Source organism: Cryptotermes secundus, unplaced genomic scaffold (genome assembly GCF_002891405.2).
Source record: "Cryptotermes secundus unplaced genomic scaffold, Csec_1.0 scaffold1344, whole genome shotgun sequence".
In the NCBI taxonomy this organism is placed as follows: domain Eukaryota; kingdom Metazoa; phylum Arthropoda; class Insecta; order Blattodea; family Kalotermitidae; genus Cryptotermes; species Cryptotermes secundus.
In genome coordinates this window covers 401,587-415,526 of record NW_019735580.1, presented here as the reverse complement: position 1 = coordinate 415,526, position 13,940 = coordinate 401,587, and the positions used below count along the sequence as shown (strand labels likewise).

The following is a 13,940-nucleotide window of genomic DNA, read 5'->3' as shown; positions in this document are numbered from 1 at the left end:
AGCAGCCGTCGCGGAAAGAAGATCCGGACGTGTGAGTGATTGTGTAATTGGGAGCGTGTGATACAGTGATACCTAGCTCCCCTACTGTAAACGTGTAGACTACTGAAGACAGAGTGAACTGATTTGCGCATAGGGTTATAAGTCGTGAAACCCCGCAACAGTGTTAACAGATTAATGCGATTAGGGTTATAAAGTGTGAAACCCCGCAACTGTGTGATAATTAATTGTAGCCGTTATTTGTAGATTGTTAAATAAACCAATTAACCATCTCTACAGCGTCTTCAGTAACGCAAAAACGTTACACTATCATACCACAAATTGAGAAATAGTGGGTCAAACCTACAAACACACCAAATCAGTTCATATAAGATTTGACAGTGGTGAAGTACTACTACACTATAAACCTTCATCCAACACATATGAATTGCAGTATTGCACCCAATTCAGGCTTCATTTGTACCTAGGATCCTTCACTAAAGTGGCCTGAATGAAGTCCTTGGCATTAGAAGACACTCCATCGAATAGTTCATCAGGAAAGCTAAGGCAGCATTGGGAAATGTTACAGAATGTCTCTTGTTTGTTATCTCCAGCAAATGGTGAATAGCCAGACAGAAGTACATATGCCAGTACACCCACAGACCTGCAAACATAACAACAGTAACTATGAATGTGTTCTATATAGAAAATGTTGTTGGTATGTTATTTAATCTTTACAGATCATTTAGTATCAAATAACATAACAGGATGAATGGGAAAGAAAGCTGACCTGTTACAAAATAAAGTCCACACATTAAGAACATCTGTACACATGAACAAAGAAAGCCATTACTTATGTTAACATTAAAAAATGTTGTCACTTCATATGTAAAAAATTAGTCACTTTTCAAAATTACTTTCGGCAGTGAGGTGTAGTCCCTACACTCTTCAAGAATATGAATTGGGGAAAACCCCCTTCGGGGGGGTTCTGTCTAACACACAAAGCTCGGATTTACATGCTAACTTCAAAGATTAATAGTTGTCCTGTTTGACTGCTTTATTTCATTTCCAGTATTACAACCATACTGCTTACTACTATTATTCTTTCCAAATATATTATGTTTAAGCTTAATTAAGAGTTAAAGAAATTGAGTTCAGAGTGCTGAAAAAAAAAGACTCATGAATGATCTCCTTACAAAACCTTTTTGTAACTTGTAGACTTCCTATACTACTTTGGAATTTGTTTACAGAGAGTGAGAAAACCAATAGAAAACCTCAGTCTGGCTAGCCAGTGCTACAGCCATAAGAGAACCCAATAGTAAACTTCTCTCTGGCTACCCAGTGTTGCAGCCACAACAGAAACAAACAGTAAACTTCACTCTGGCTAGCCAGTGTTGCAGCCACAACAGAAACACACAGTAAACTTCAGTCTGGCTAGCCAGTGCTGCAGCCATAACAGAACCCAATAGTAAACTTCACTCTGGCTACCCAGTGTTGCAGCCACAACAGAAACACACAGTAAACTTCAGTCTGGCTAGCCAGTGCTGCAGCCATAACAGAACCCAATAGTAAACTTCACTCTGGCTACCCAGTGTTGCAGCCACAACAGAAACAAACAGTAAACTTCACTCTGGCTAGCCAGTGTTGCAGCCACAACAGAAACACACAGTAAACTTCAGTCTGGCTAGCCAGTGCTGCAGCCATAACAGAACCCAATAGTAAACTTCACTCTGGCTACCCAGTGTTGCAGCTACAACAGATACAAACAGTATACTTCACTCTGGCTACCCAGTGCTGCAGAAACAACAGAAACAAACAATAAACTTCAGTCTGGCTATACAGTGTTGTAGCTAAAACAGAAACAAACAGTAAACTTCACTCTGGCTACCCAGTGCTGCAGCCACAACAGAAACCAACAGTAAACTTCAGTCTGGCTACATAGTGTTGTAGCTAAAACAGAAACCAATAGTAAACATCACTTTGGCTACCCAGTGTTGCAGCCACAACAGAAACAAACAGTAAACTTCACTCTGGCTACGGCTACCCAGTGTTGCAGCCCCAACAGAAACAAACAGTAAACTTCAGTCTGGCTAGCCAGCGGTGCAGTTACAACAGAAAACATTTTTATGGAAAAAGGAGAGCTTAAGAAGTTCAGACCACTATTTTATTAATATCTCTTTGCATGGTTTTGGAAAGCATAATATAATTTGCATGTTGATGACCTTTATGTGACTGTCATCTTGCAAAACAGCAGTCACAGATGAGACTGCTATTCATGATAACATTAAGATCAGACTAATTCCAGGAAATATGTCATGCCATTCCATTTGGAAAATTTGAACTTCCAGTGTGCTTTTCAAAATACAAAGTAAATAACAAACCCTTTTTTTTTTTTTTAGGTCTTTCATTCTGGTCCGACACAAGCATCACAACACACAGACAAGCAACATCAACTACCGACAGACAACACACGCCAACAACATCCCGAAGCAAAAAGATTGGGCCAAGCGGGAAAGAATTCTAGGGATTTTAAGAATTCTTACTTCAAATAACGAAACATAATTTTACAGAATTAACGACGAATCAAATAAGGAAGCTACTGTGGTGTGTGAAAAACTTTTAGTGAATCGACATTCTGGGTAATTTTAACTATTTGTAATTATTTTAATTAACTGGAAAGTGGCTATCTTGGACAAAGTGAAGTTTTGTGTGTTGGTGATTTCTTTTTCTACTATAAATGCCTCTGATGATGGCTCCGTGGTGAGCCGAAACATGTAAGGCAGGTGTTGACGAGGTGGAAAACTTAAAAAAGTGTCACATTTGACGGAAGGAACTTGATTGTTAATAAACACTTGTTAAACCTGACATAAATTTAGCTGTTATTTTATGTGGTCTTTCACTCTGAGGAAAGAGCACAGAAGTTTTATGTCTCATGTTGACTTGGTGTGTCATAATGTATTATATAGTTGACAGCATAAAAGCAATGCAAGCCACAGATTCAAGGTGACTGAAGAAAGTACCAAGATCATCTGAACCAAAGAAAGCTGAAATGAGTGAGATACAGCATAAATACGGAAGAAAGAAATCGTACATTTTGGGTTGAAAACCAAATAAGAAGAAATCACATTGGACTGATATGGAGGATAATAGTAATAGTATGTATCACAGAGATACAGGCTGTGAAAATAAAATGGTTCTGGATAGAGCACAAGAATGATGATGTTATGCTTCCTTAACAAGGGAATTCTCTCTTCATATCACTATCAACTGCTCCAGCAAGGCTCTGTAACAGAGAATTAAGAAAGGGGACTGTTGCAAGACGTATTCATGAAAATCATAAAAACAATACACTCACCAGATATCAGTGGCAAGGCTGATTGGTTCATAGCTCAGTATTTCAGGTGCTGAAAGAGATACAAGATTGACTGTCATCACATTCTGTAAAATGAGGTTCAATCACTCCACAAATTGTATAAAAATAACTGTTCATTATTAATGCACTATGGATTTAAGTATACTGGCAATTTTTAATCATGCAACCACTGGAGTGGTACCCTTGTACTAAATGCTCAAGTGTCATAATAATTCCACTCCAAATTTAACATTACTAGTAGTGGGAAATGAAATGAAATGAAATGAAAGGAAAAGTAAGGTCTTCTGGGTTGCATTGCCATTTACTTTGAAAAGGGCCCAACAGTATAGGCCTGTTTATTTCTGGAATTATCTTTAACTCTTACAATGGAGGTGATATGTCCCTTCAAAATGTCAGGCTCCTCCAAAACTGCATGGGTTATAATTCAGATGACTTTACTCCTCCAATTACAACCGAATGTATGTAAAAAATCAACATACCTCTCCACGTATGTGTGTACAAGTGTGCATGCATGCATGTATGTGTCTGTGCCCATATCTCTGTGATCATGTGTGTGCATGTTGGTGGAGAAGTAAGTATTTACTCATGGAGCTGAGCCCTTCTGGGGGAGCCGCCAATTCTGCAGCTACTCAACAATTTCCCAGCATTTCATGGAACACTAAGGTTCATCACCATGTTCACAAGAGCCCTCCAAGGATCCCTATCCTTAGCCAGAGCTATCCAATCCATACCATCCCATCCGATCTCGATAAGATCCATTCTAATATTGTCCACCCACCTACGCCTTGGTCTTCCCCATGGTCTCTTTCCTTCTGGTTTTCCCACCAATATCCTATATGCATTCCTCGTCTCCCCCATTCGTGCTACATGACCTCCCACCTCATCCTCCCTGACTTGATCATTCTAATTATACTTGGAGAAGAGTACAAGTTATGAAGCTCCTCATTATGCAGTTTTCTCCAACCTCCTGTCACTTCATCTCTCTTCGGTCCAAATATTCTCAACACCCTGTTCTCAAACACCATCAGTCTATGTTCCTCCCTTAATGTTAGAGACCAAGTTTCAAAACCATTCAGAACCACCGGCAAAATTATAGTTTTGTATATTCTAATTTTTATGTTTTTTGACAACAGACGGGAAGACAAAAGGTTCTGGACTGAATGGTAGCAAGCATTACCCGAGTTCAATCGCCACTTAATTTCCTCTTGAATCAGGTTTCGATCTGTTACCGTTGTTCCCAAATATCTGAACTGTGCCACATTTTCAAAACATCTGTTTCCTATCTTTATGTCATGATTTTGCACTGGAGTTTGGTGATGAGACAGTAACATATACTTAGTTCTCTCTGTGTTTACTTCTATACCAACCTCTTTACTTGCGTTAATTAAAGTTTGTGTGTTTTTCTTTATGGTATCAACATTATCACCCAGTAGATTCACATCATCAGCGCAGACCAACAGCTGATGTGTCCCGTTTAATTTAAGTCCCACCTGGTTTCCCTGGACCTTCCTAATTGCATATTCTAAAGCAAAGTTGAAAAGGAGTGGCGATAAAGCACCTCCTTCTTTTAAACCATTCAGGATAGGAAATTTATCAGACAAATGTTTACCTATACGGTCTTTATTATACCTGTACATTTTGTTTAAACACATTTTAATCAACCTGACTAGTTTCATGGGTATCCCACACTCTATCAGAATATTGTACAATACTTCCCTCCTAACTGAATCGTAGGCTTTCTTGAAGTCTACGAATAGCTGATGTACTGTCTCATCGTACTCCCATTTTTTCTCCAATATCTGAAGAATGCAAAAGATCTCATCTGTAGTTGATCTGTTACGCCGAAACCCACACTGATGATCCCCAATAATTTCATCTATATATGGACTTAACCTTGAAAGAAGAATATTGGACAAAATTTTATATGAAGTTGATAGCAGTGATATCCCCCCATAATAACTACAGTCAGTTTTATCACTCTTCTTGTGTACTGGTACAATAATAGACTCCTTCCACTGATCAGGCAATTTTTCCTTATGCCAAATATAAGTAATTAGATTATGGATCTCAGAATGTAATATTTGGCCTCCTGCTTGAATATGTTCTGCCGGAATTTGATCACTACCTGGCAATTTATACAGTTTCAATTTTGCAATAGCACTTTCAACCTCAAAAGGGCTAGGATCAGGAATTAATGGCTCAGCTGTATCAATTTCTGTCTGCCTAACAACACTGACCCTATATACATTCAATAACTGAGAGTAGTAGTTCTTCCACCTATTCAAAATGTGGGAATCTGCAAGCAGATCACCATTCTCATCCTTCACTAGGTTACTGCTAGGCCGGTAACCCCTCTTAAAGTCATTTATTCCTCCATACAGGTCTCTAATGTTCTTGTTCTTACTGTTCATTGCAAGCTCATCAATTCTGTCTTTCAGATATTCCCTCTTTTTGTTCCTGAAATGCCTGCTGGTTTCACCTCTTATATTGATCAGATTATCCCCATTTAACTCGCTTGGATCCTAAAATCATTGCAATTTGGCCTGCTTTCTTTGATCTAATAATTTTGAGCATCCTTCATCGAACCATGACTTATGCTTCTTCGGTTCATAATAACCTAGACTCTCTTTGGCAGACATTTTTATATTCTCTCTAATAGTTTTCCAAGTTTTATTAATATCCACCTCAGTGTCCAAGTTTTCCAAAGCTGCAAACCTATTTGAGATTTCAACACGATACTGCTCTTTACCCTCTACCTCATTTAATTTCTTGAGAGTGGAGGTAAGATATGAGAACATTTATGCTGAAGTATATGGGTTAAACGGAAACCTGTCAGATAGAAACAAATTTTCAGATTCCTTGGCATTCCATAAAAAGGAGATTTTACTAAGTTTCTTACATGGAGGTTGGTACGAAAACATATACATTATATATATATTTATATATTTTTTTTTTTCAAAAACACATTTGAATATTAAAATAAGTGATCAGTACTTATGAAGGAAACAAACAGTATATAATGTACTACACTTGCCTTGAGATAGCAACGAAATCCTGAGAACTGTCAAAATAACTATTTTCATTTGTATTTGAGCCAGACATCTCCTCCAAGGTGTTAATGAGAAATAAAATCTATTCATTCATATTACTTGGAGTAAGCAAAGAGTAAAGAATGCAGCACAGCTAAGAATGATGTCCTAGAACATGCATTTCTTAGTTACTGACTTTGAATTATGATAAACCATACCAACATAATCTGGTGTCCCCAAAATTTCTCGTACTTCAACTCCATTCTGGATAACCCTTGAAATCCCAAAGTCACACAGTTTAATATCACAGTCTGGATATGCACCAGTAAGGAGCAAGTTTTGTGGCTGTAACAAATTGAGACAGAAAAACACTAGTTTGAAATCAAATTAAAATGAAGGATGAACTAAACCAAATAAAGAAGGGCCCTAACAGACAGTATTATTTGCAGGGCACTTTCTGTTACCCATGCTTCTAAAGCATAACATGCTGTAACCAACACTACTGACATCTGAGTCAGATATTATTCCACATTTTCTATTCCAATAAATATTGTCGAATTTGACCAGGATATCAAACAATTAATTAGGATTAAAAATGCTGTTTTTTTTACTGATATCTCTGCCAGAAAGGTTCTTAATGGTATGGTGATAAGAATGGTAATGTTTCTTTTATTTCACAGCTAAGAAGTCTAAACAGCATACTGCCTGAAATTAATTTCACTGAACAACCGAAAGTAATCACACAGACGGAATGTCCTTAAACCATGCAAGTGTAAGTGAGCAGGCATACCCTGTCCCACTGTTTGTTATATACTATAATAAATATCGAGTACTGGATCTTGAGTTCCGTGGTTCTCATGATGGTGATCATGAAGATCACTGCCTTCTGGGATGTGACACCATGTAGTTTGGTACATATTTACCAACATTTCAGAGAAAAATGTTACAGCCACCTTTGGACTTGAAGAGTCTTAATCTGACTGCACAGCCTCACATTTCAGAAGGAAATAATCTTTAATTCTTGGGCTATTTAATGACAGTCCTTTTATCAGCAATGGTTATGAGCATTAAATGATAGGATAGGTATAAGTGAATGTATAAAGGATGTGGAAGGAAGCAGATGCAGTACATTTTACCTAGCAGGATTCAGAAACACCACAGAAACACTGAGGTTCAAGTTTGGGATGTCCTGAATGTGAATCTAGAGTCATAATTACTCAACTGTGACATTCAGTATGTAACGTGTGCACATTCATATTAGTTTCCAGTTCTGGGCTTACCTTAAGATCAAGATGTGCAATGTTATTCTTGTGTAAGTAACTGAGGCCTTCAAGTATCTGTCTCATGACTCTGGCTGCATGCTGCTCTTGTAGCCCTTCTTCAGCATCAAGCACCCTTTGCAGTTCACCACCTGCAGCTCTGCAAGTGAACGAACACAAGCAAACATGATACAACAGTGGCCTTTGGAATAGGTGTGTCAAGTGACAAGCAGGTTGTTTCACATACTGCAGCAAGACTCTCTCAGGGATCTATTCACCATCTTTAAGTAATTAATATTGTGTTTATTCACTGTTCACTTTAACGTTCATTACCAATGCCATGTATTCAATGTTACAAAAGGAATGAAGGAATGCTTAGTTCCATTTAGCTTTGTACAATACACGTGTGCAGTAACTTACTGCTTTTGATTCAGAAGCACATGTGGACAAAGTACACAAATTCCTTGTTTTACAAATTTTTACCAGAACAAAGCATGTTAATTTGCACCCATTTTTCACTTAACAAACTTAGTTTTTGATACACTGAATAACTTACGTTCATAGGTTTCATGACTGTTATACAGGAAAGGTAATAGGAATTTCATTTCTGATTTACCCTCGTAAACTGAGGGATATCTGTACTAAAGATGGTGATGGTGGAGGAATCAGAGTGAAGACATGAGGGGCTGGGACTTAATCCTAGAATGCTGTTCATTTTATGACAACAACAGTTTTACTGAACTGCAAGTTATATAGGAACAATGATGCTGTTTCAGGCACATACTGATAACACTAATACCACACCATATAAAAGTGGAAATGTTGCAGGAAGAAGATTAATGGTTTTACCGCAGAAACGGAAGCCATCAAAGCAAGGACAAAAGCCATAAGAGAAAGGATGGCCGCAGAAAGGGAAGCCATAATAAAAGAAATGAATGCGAACCAGGCAAATGCTGATGCTGAATGGGAAGCCTGGCAAAAAAGAATGGCCGCCAGTCACAAGCAGACGGTGGCCGAACTCAAACCCGAAGCGGACAGAAAAGCCGCTCGAGAAGTAGTCGAACCCGAAAAGGACAGAGACGACGGCCTGCTAAGAGATGCAGGTATGTCAAGAAAAGGAGGAGCCAACTTCACTGTACAGGAAACCTGAGGCGGTAGAACAACGAGAGGTCCCTGAGGAGAACGCCGAAGTAATACCGGTCGGGGATCCGAGGAAGAAAAGGCGCAAGGACCGAAAACTGGTCGCGGAGCGCCGCCACCAGATGAAGGAACAGACCCAGTGTCAGGATGGGTGCTGAGGAAGGCTGATCGTTGCCCAAAGAGGAACGAGCCACCATGCCACAGTGGCACGGCAAAAGCAGAAGAAAAACGACACAAGGATGTCCCGTCGCACAACAGTGGCACGACTTCCTCAGGAACACCACCCAGAAAAAGTATGGACCCCACAGGAGATTGGGATTGGCCAGCAGGGGGACGACCCACCGTGCGAGAGTGGCACAGCGCAAAGGAATCGCCAGAAAGAACTGGGTCAGGGACAGCGTACTGAGGGGAACCGTGACAGAACAGATGTCTGGGAGGAGACGTCAGTCGCAACGGAAATGCAACGAGGGCATGAGAAACCATGATGTAGAGGAACTGCTACACCTGAGAGAGAAGAGAGCAACCAAGATGTTAGGCGGGTTGTGGAGAAACTCGACGTTGTTGAGGTATCAACGTCCTCCGGAACGACAAAACAAGGATTGGACACTGTGGAGGGGTCGACTCCCTCCGAAACGGAAAAAGGAAAGAAACAGAACATAGATGAGGAACCGGTAATATAGAAGCACCGGCATCCCCAGGGAGAGTGAATGGGGAGAGAATTAAAGAGAGAATGAATATGAGAGCAGAGCTCAAAACACGTGGGTTTGCCCCCATAATAGTCATGTTGTCACAAAACCCATGGAGCGAATCTTTATCGATTTCGTTGGTCCCCTTGTCCAGAGTCATCAGAGCAACCTCGTTATCTTGGTTGTTCTTGACGGCTTTTCTAAATTTGTGGCCATGTACCCCGCGAGGAAGATCACATCTAATGTGGTGGTGGCTTGTTTAGTTGGGAAATATTTCCCTTCTTTTGGGATTCCCAACTGCATTGTTTCGGACAATGCCGCGGTTTTTCGCTCCCGATTGTTTTACAATACCTGCTTTTCCTGAGGGATAGAACACGTCACGATATAACCTTATTACCCCCTGGCTTCGCAGGTAGAACGCTTTAATCGAAATCTGAAGGCAGCCCTGACTATCTTCCATCACTCATAACATACCCGCAGGGATGAAAATTTACCGGGTCTTGCCGTGGCATTTAACACCGCCTGGTACGAGAATACGGGTGCTACCCCAGCTCTCCTATTCCTGGGACGGGAGTTGAACCATCCCTTGGGGTTGAGATGGGAGTTGTCTGAGTTAGATCTACAGCAGTCCCCTCAAGACACTAAGGATTTCTGGGGACGGGCTCTGACGAACTTGAAGCGAGCCCGGGATAGGGCTGCCAGACGTTATAATGCGTTGAGGAGTGAGGATGTGTTTCGCCTTGGAGACCTAGTCTTAGCAAAACGACAGCCCCAGAGCTCTAAGCTTTTACAACAATCGGCCAAAATAGCTATTAAGTGGTCTAGACCGTATGTCATTGCTTAGTTTCTGACGCCAGTTACGGTTCAATTGGGAAATCTCGAAACAGGCGTAATATTATGGAAGGCTCATATAACCCAGCTTAAGAGGTATTTTGCGGATGGTTAGAGCCGGTGGCTGAAGTTTGTTAACTACTGTAATGTAGATGTTTTGGAGTTTTTTTGTTTGTCTCTTGGGACTGTGCGCTGTGTCTCTGTAAGGCTTTTTTTTTTTTTGTGTTCTAGAGTAATGCCATCTTTCCCTTGTTCCTTCCTTAATTGGCTGCGGACGCTGGCGGCTCTATTCGGAAGCTGCTGCATACCTCCGACTTCTCGAGGGCCCGGGACGGTTGGAGAGTGCTCTGTCCACGTAGATGCGTTCCGGCATCTTCATATCCACAGACGTTCGGGGGTTCGGTGCTGCACCTCAAGAGGAAGGATCCTTCGGATTATTGGTGTGCACGCGGCACGGAGGGAGTGGTGACGTCAAGGGGAGGTGCTTCTCCCTCACACTGAACTTATTCCCGTGGTGTGATGAATGAACCCCCGACGAACCTTAGGTGGAGACATTTTGGGTGCTGGACGATGCTGAGAGGCCGTGATAGAGCTGGATGCGCCGGGAGAAGGGGCGATCCTGAACCGTCTTAAGATGATTCAAAGGGTTCGCCCCGTGGAGGACGTCGTGGGCCTGCTGTCCGGCAGAGCCAATGTTCCTATTTTTCCGGTTAAGGTCTTTGCATGACGTTTATTCATGTGAGGTCCCCCCCTTCCCCTTTCCCTTTTCCAGTCCTCCGTAAACTAGACGAGCGATCGTCCTCTTTCCCTGGGTGGCTGTTAGGCAGGGCGGTTGTCTCTGCTCTTAGAAATTTGTGTTTGGTTTTTCTATGTGTATCTAAAATTATCTGTTTCTGCTATTTGTCCCGGGAAAGTGCCCTTTGCCGAGCCATGGAGGAACGGCGAAGCAAATGAGTTTAAATATATATATTGGAAATCTGTGAGTATTGTTATGATTATTTTTTTTTTGTGTTGAGCGAAATGGGCGGTAGCCCTGATGATGGCATTGACCTGGATGGCCGGAGTAGGTCATGATCTGTTTGTTATGTATTTCTTGATATTCACAGTTGATATTTCTTTGTTCAGTTGTCAATTTTTATATATTTTTTTGTCGTTGTTGAATGTATAAGTTTTACGTTGTTACATTACAGTCATTGTAAGACCCAGTACGCCGTGTCGCTATCCGACTGTGTACTAATAACCTGCCTCGAGCGGTTAGTGAGTGTGTATCCCCCAAAGAACAGGTAAATGAACTTCCCCCGCCCCTCTCCTGAAATCCGGGCTGGTTACACTCCGGGTATGAAACGATTCACAACAACGGCTGGACCATGGAAGTGCTCGGGGCGAGCACTCTTGAAGAAGGGGGGAGGGGGGGGCGGATGGAAGGAAAGGAGGAGGTACCGCTCGGAAGATGAATACCGCGGAAATGGAAGAAAGAGGAAGTACCGTTAGGCTGTTCGGGGCCGAACAACCTTCAGAAGGGAGCAATGTCACGTGTTTGGAATCCAGAAGGGTTTACTTCCATGGAAACGCTAGAACAGACCGTTGCGTAGGAAGTAACAATAACAGTATTGTAATCCTAACAGTGAGTCTGCACGGTTACAACAGAAGGTTCACTGCGTAGCAACGGCCGCAGATATAAGAAGGTAATGCATTCGCCGAGACAGTCTTGGGATAGCCGCCGTAGAATGCAGTTGAAGTGATACTACACGTATTTGTATTTGAGTCTGCAAGAATAAATGTGTTCGGTAAATCCGAGACCTACGTGAAGTTATTTGTCGCGTAACATACGCAACACGTGAGCTGAGAGGCACTGTAATGGAAAGCAAAATTCTGTGCATTTAGAAGAACACAACTATACAACAAATATTCACAGTTGTACATATGCCTGCAACAAACCCGAAATATTCTACAGAAAAATTCCCCTGCACAGTTGTTCATATTTGATGCTATGTAGGAGAATGGATTACCAGAACTTAATAATTACATATTACTGTTTAAATTTCATTTTATTTTTAGGCTTTTATAATTATTTTAACAACTGAATCTGTGGTAGGCCTTAATTTTTAACGTGTACAGATCCAGTGCCAACTGCTGGATAACATCACCATCTATGCCTAGATGTTGGAAACTGGCCTAAAATACTAAGAAAGATACTGATGACATACCACATATGTATGAGTAAAATGTAAAGTAAAGCTATCCCTGTAACAGGCCGTGGAGGCCCATAGGGTTGTGATATGTTGAGGTTCCCACATTTTCTATGCAATCGGCTCATAGATGGCGGTAAGGTTGTCAGCCTTACGCGCCGGCCGCCCTTTACCCCCAAGAACATTCCAAGTATATTCCTGGTACTCATTTCCGTTAGAGGCTGAGTCGACCCCAGGGCCATAGTGCGGCTGGAAGGATTAGGTAAATTGAAAAAATAAAATGACATAATCGTGATTCGATCCCGCGACCTTCCAGCTTGTAACACAGTGCCTCAACCAACTACGCTACCGCGTGAAAGCTTTAAACGTCTGACATCTTGAAAATATTCATAATTTATAGGATGTCTGTTTTACTTGTCAATCCAATGAAAAACTCTTAACAACAGAAGAACAGGACAGAAACCAGTGGGCAATGTAAACACTATGACAATGAAAACTGAATCTGAGATCTTGAAAATAATATCAGTTAGCATAACAGACATGAGTACCAGGAATAAATTAAATAATTTTCCTGGGGAGTAAAGCGCGTCCAGCGCGTAAGGCTTACAACCTTACCGCCATCTTTGAGCCGATTGTCTAGATAATGTGGGACCCTCAACGTCTCACAACCTTATGGGCCTTCACGGCCTGTTACAGGGATAACTTAATTTTGTAATGAAAATGTTAGTTTCTAAAGCATATATTTTTGTTTCCTTTTTAAAAGTGGTTATTTCACTTCAATAATAGAATATTACTATAAGATTATGTTCTTCTGGAATTTCACTATGTACTCTAGTAAATGAGTACTGACATTTCTGATGAACCTGCTGCCTTTATCTTCATGGCAGCTCTACTTTAAGAATTATCCTAAAATTGTAAAAGTACTTTCAATAAAGGTTATGCATACAGTACAGAAATGAGAACTTATAGCTTGTTTAATTTCTGAACCTTCTCTTTGAGATGGAAGCATGTTCTTGTCCAAGTATGTGATTTTGTGAGTTCTTATCCTTCAATTCTACATTTAAGTCTGAAGTATGAGAACAGCCCCACACCACAATTAATTCCCACATTTTTCATCCTGGAACCGGAAGTCAGATTGGCCCAGCACTTTCATTTTATGGCCACACCCTTATCTATCTCTAGAAGAAACTCCCTGTCTGGTATTATTATATGACCCTCAACCCAAAAATTCCAAATAACTAAACCAATATTACTGTGTTAACATTTGTTTATTATTCCTGTCTAAATACCAAAACATAAGATGGCTTTAATTACTCCTATTCAGGTGTCGAACCCAAAGACTTCTGTTTCTAATCCAGACCTAAATGCATAAGTGTTCCGAAAGTTTCAGTTGTCCCATTCTTAAGCGGGTACACTACCATGAAGACTTGGGGGATTACAGGTTAAACACCACGCAT

General features: G+C 40.8%; 1 protein-coding gene across 2 annotated transcripts in view; it reads right to left on the bottom strand.

The window, feature by feature from the left end:
• The window catches only part of LOC111869694 (serine/threonine-protein kinase 17A), a 127,221-nt gene that overhangs the window by 5,871 nt on the left and 107,410 nt on the right, over positions 1 to 13,940 (bottom strand). For both annotated transcript variants that reach the window (XM_023861390.2, XM_023861391.2), the window contains exons 3-6: positions 7,659 to 7,797; positions 6,597 to 6,723; positions 3,332 to 3,380; positions 461 to 640 (exon numbers count right to left, since the gene is read on the bottom strand). In XM_023861390.2, coding sequence (XP_023717158.1) covers positions 461 to 640; positions 3,332 to 3,380; positions 6,597 to 6,723; positions 7,659 to 7,797 — 495 coding nt within the window. The remainder of the gene's footprint in view (positions 1 to 460; positions 641 to 3,331; positions 3,381 to 6,596; positions 6,724 to 7,658; positions 7,798 to 13,940) is intronic.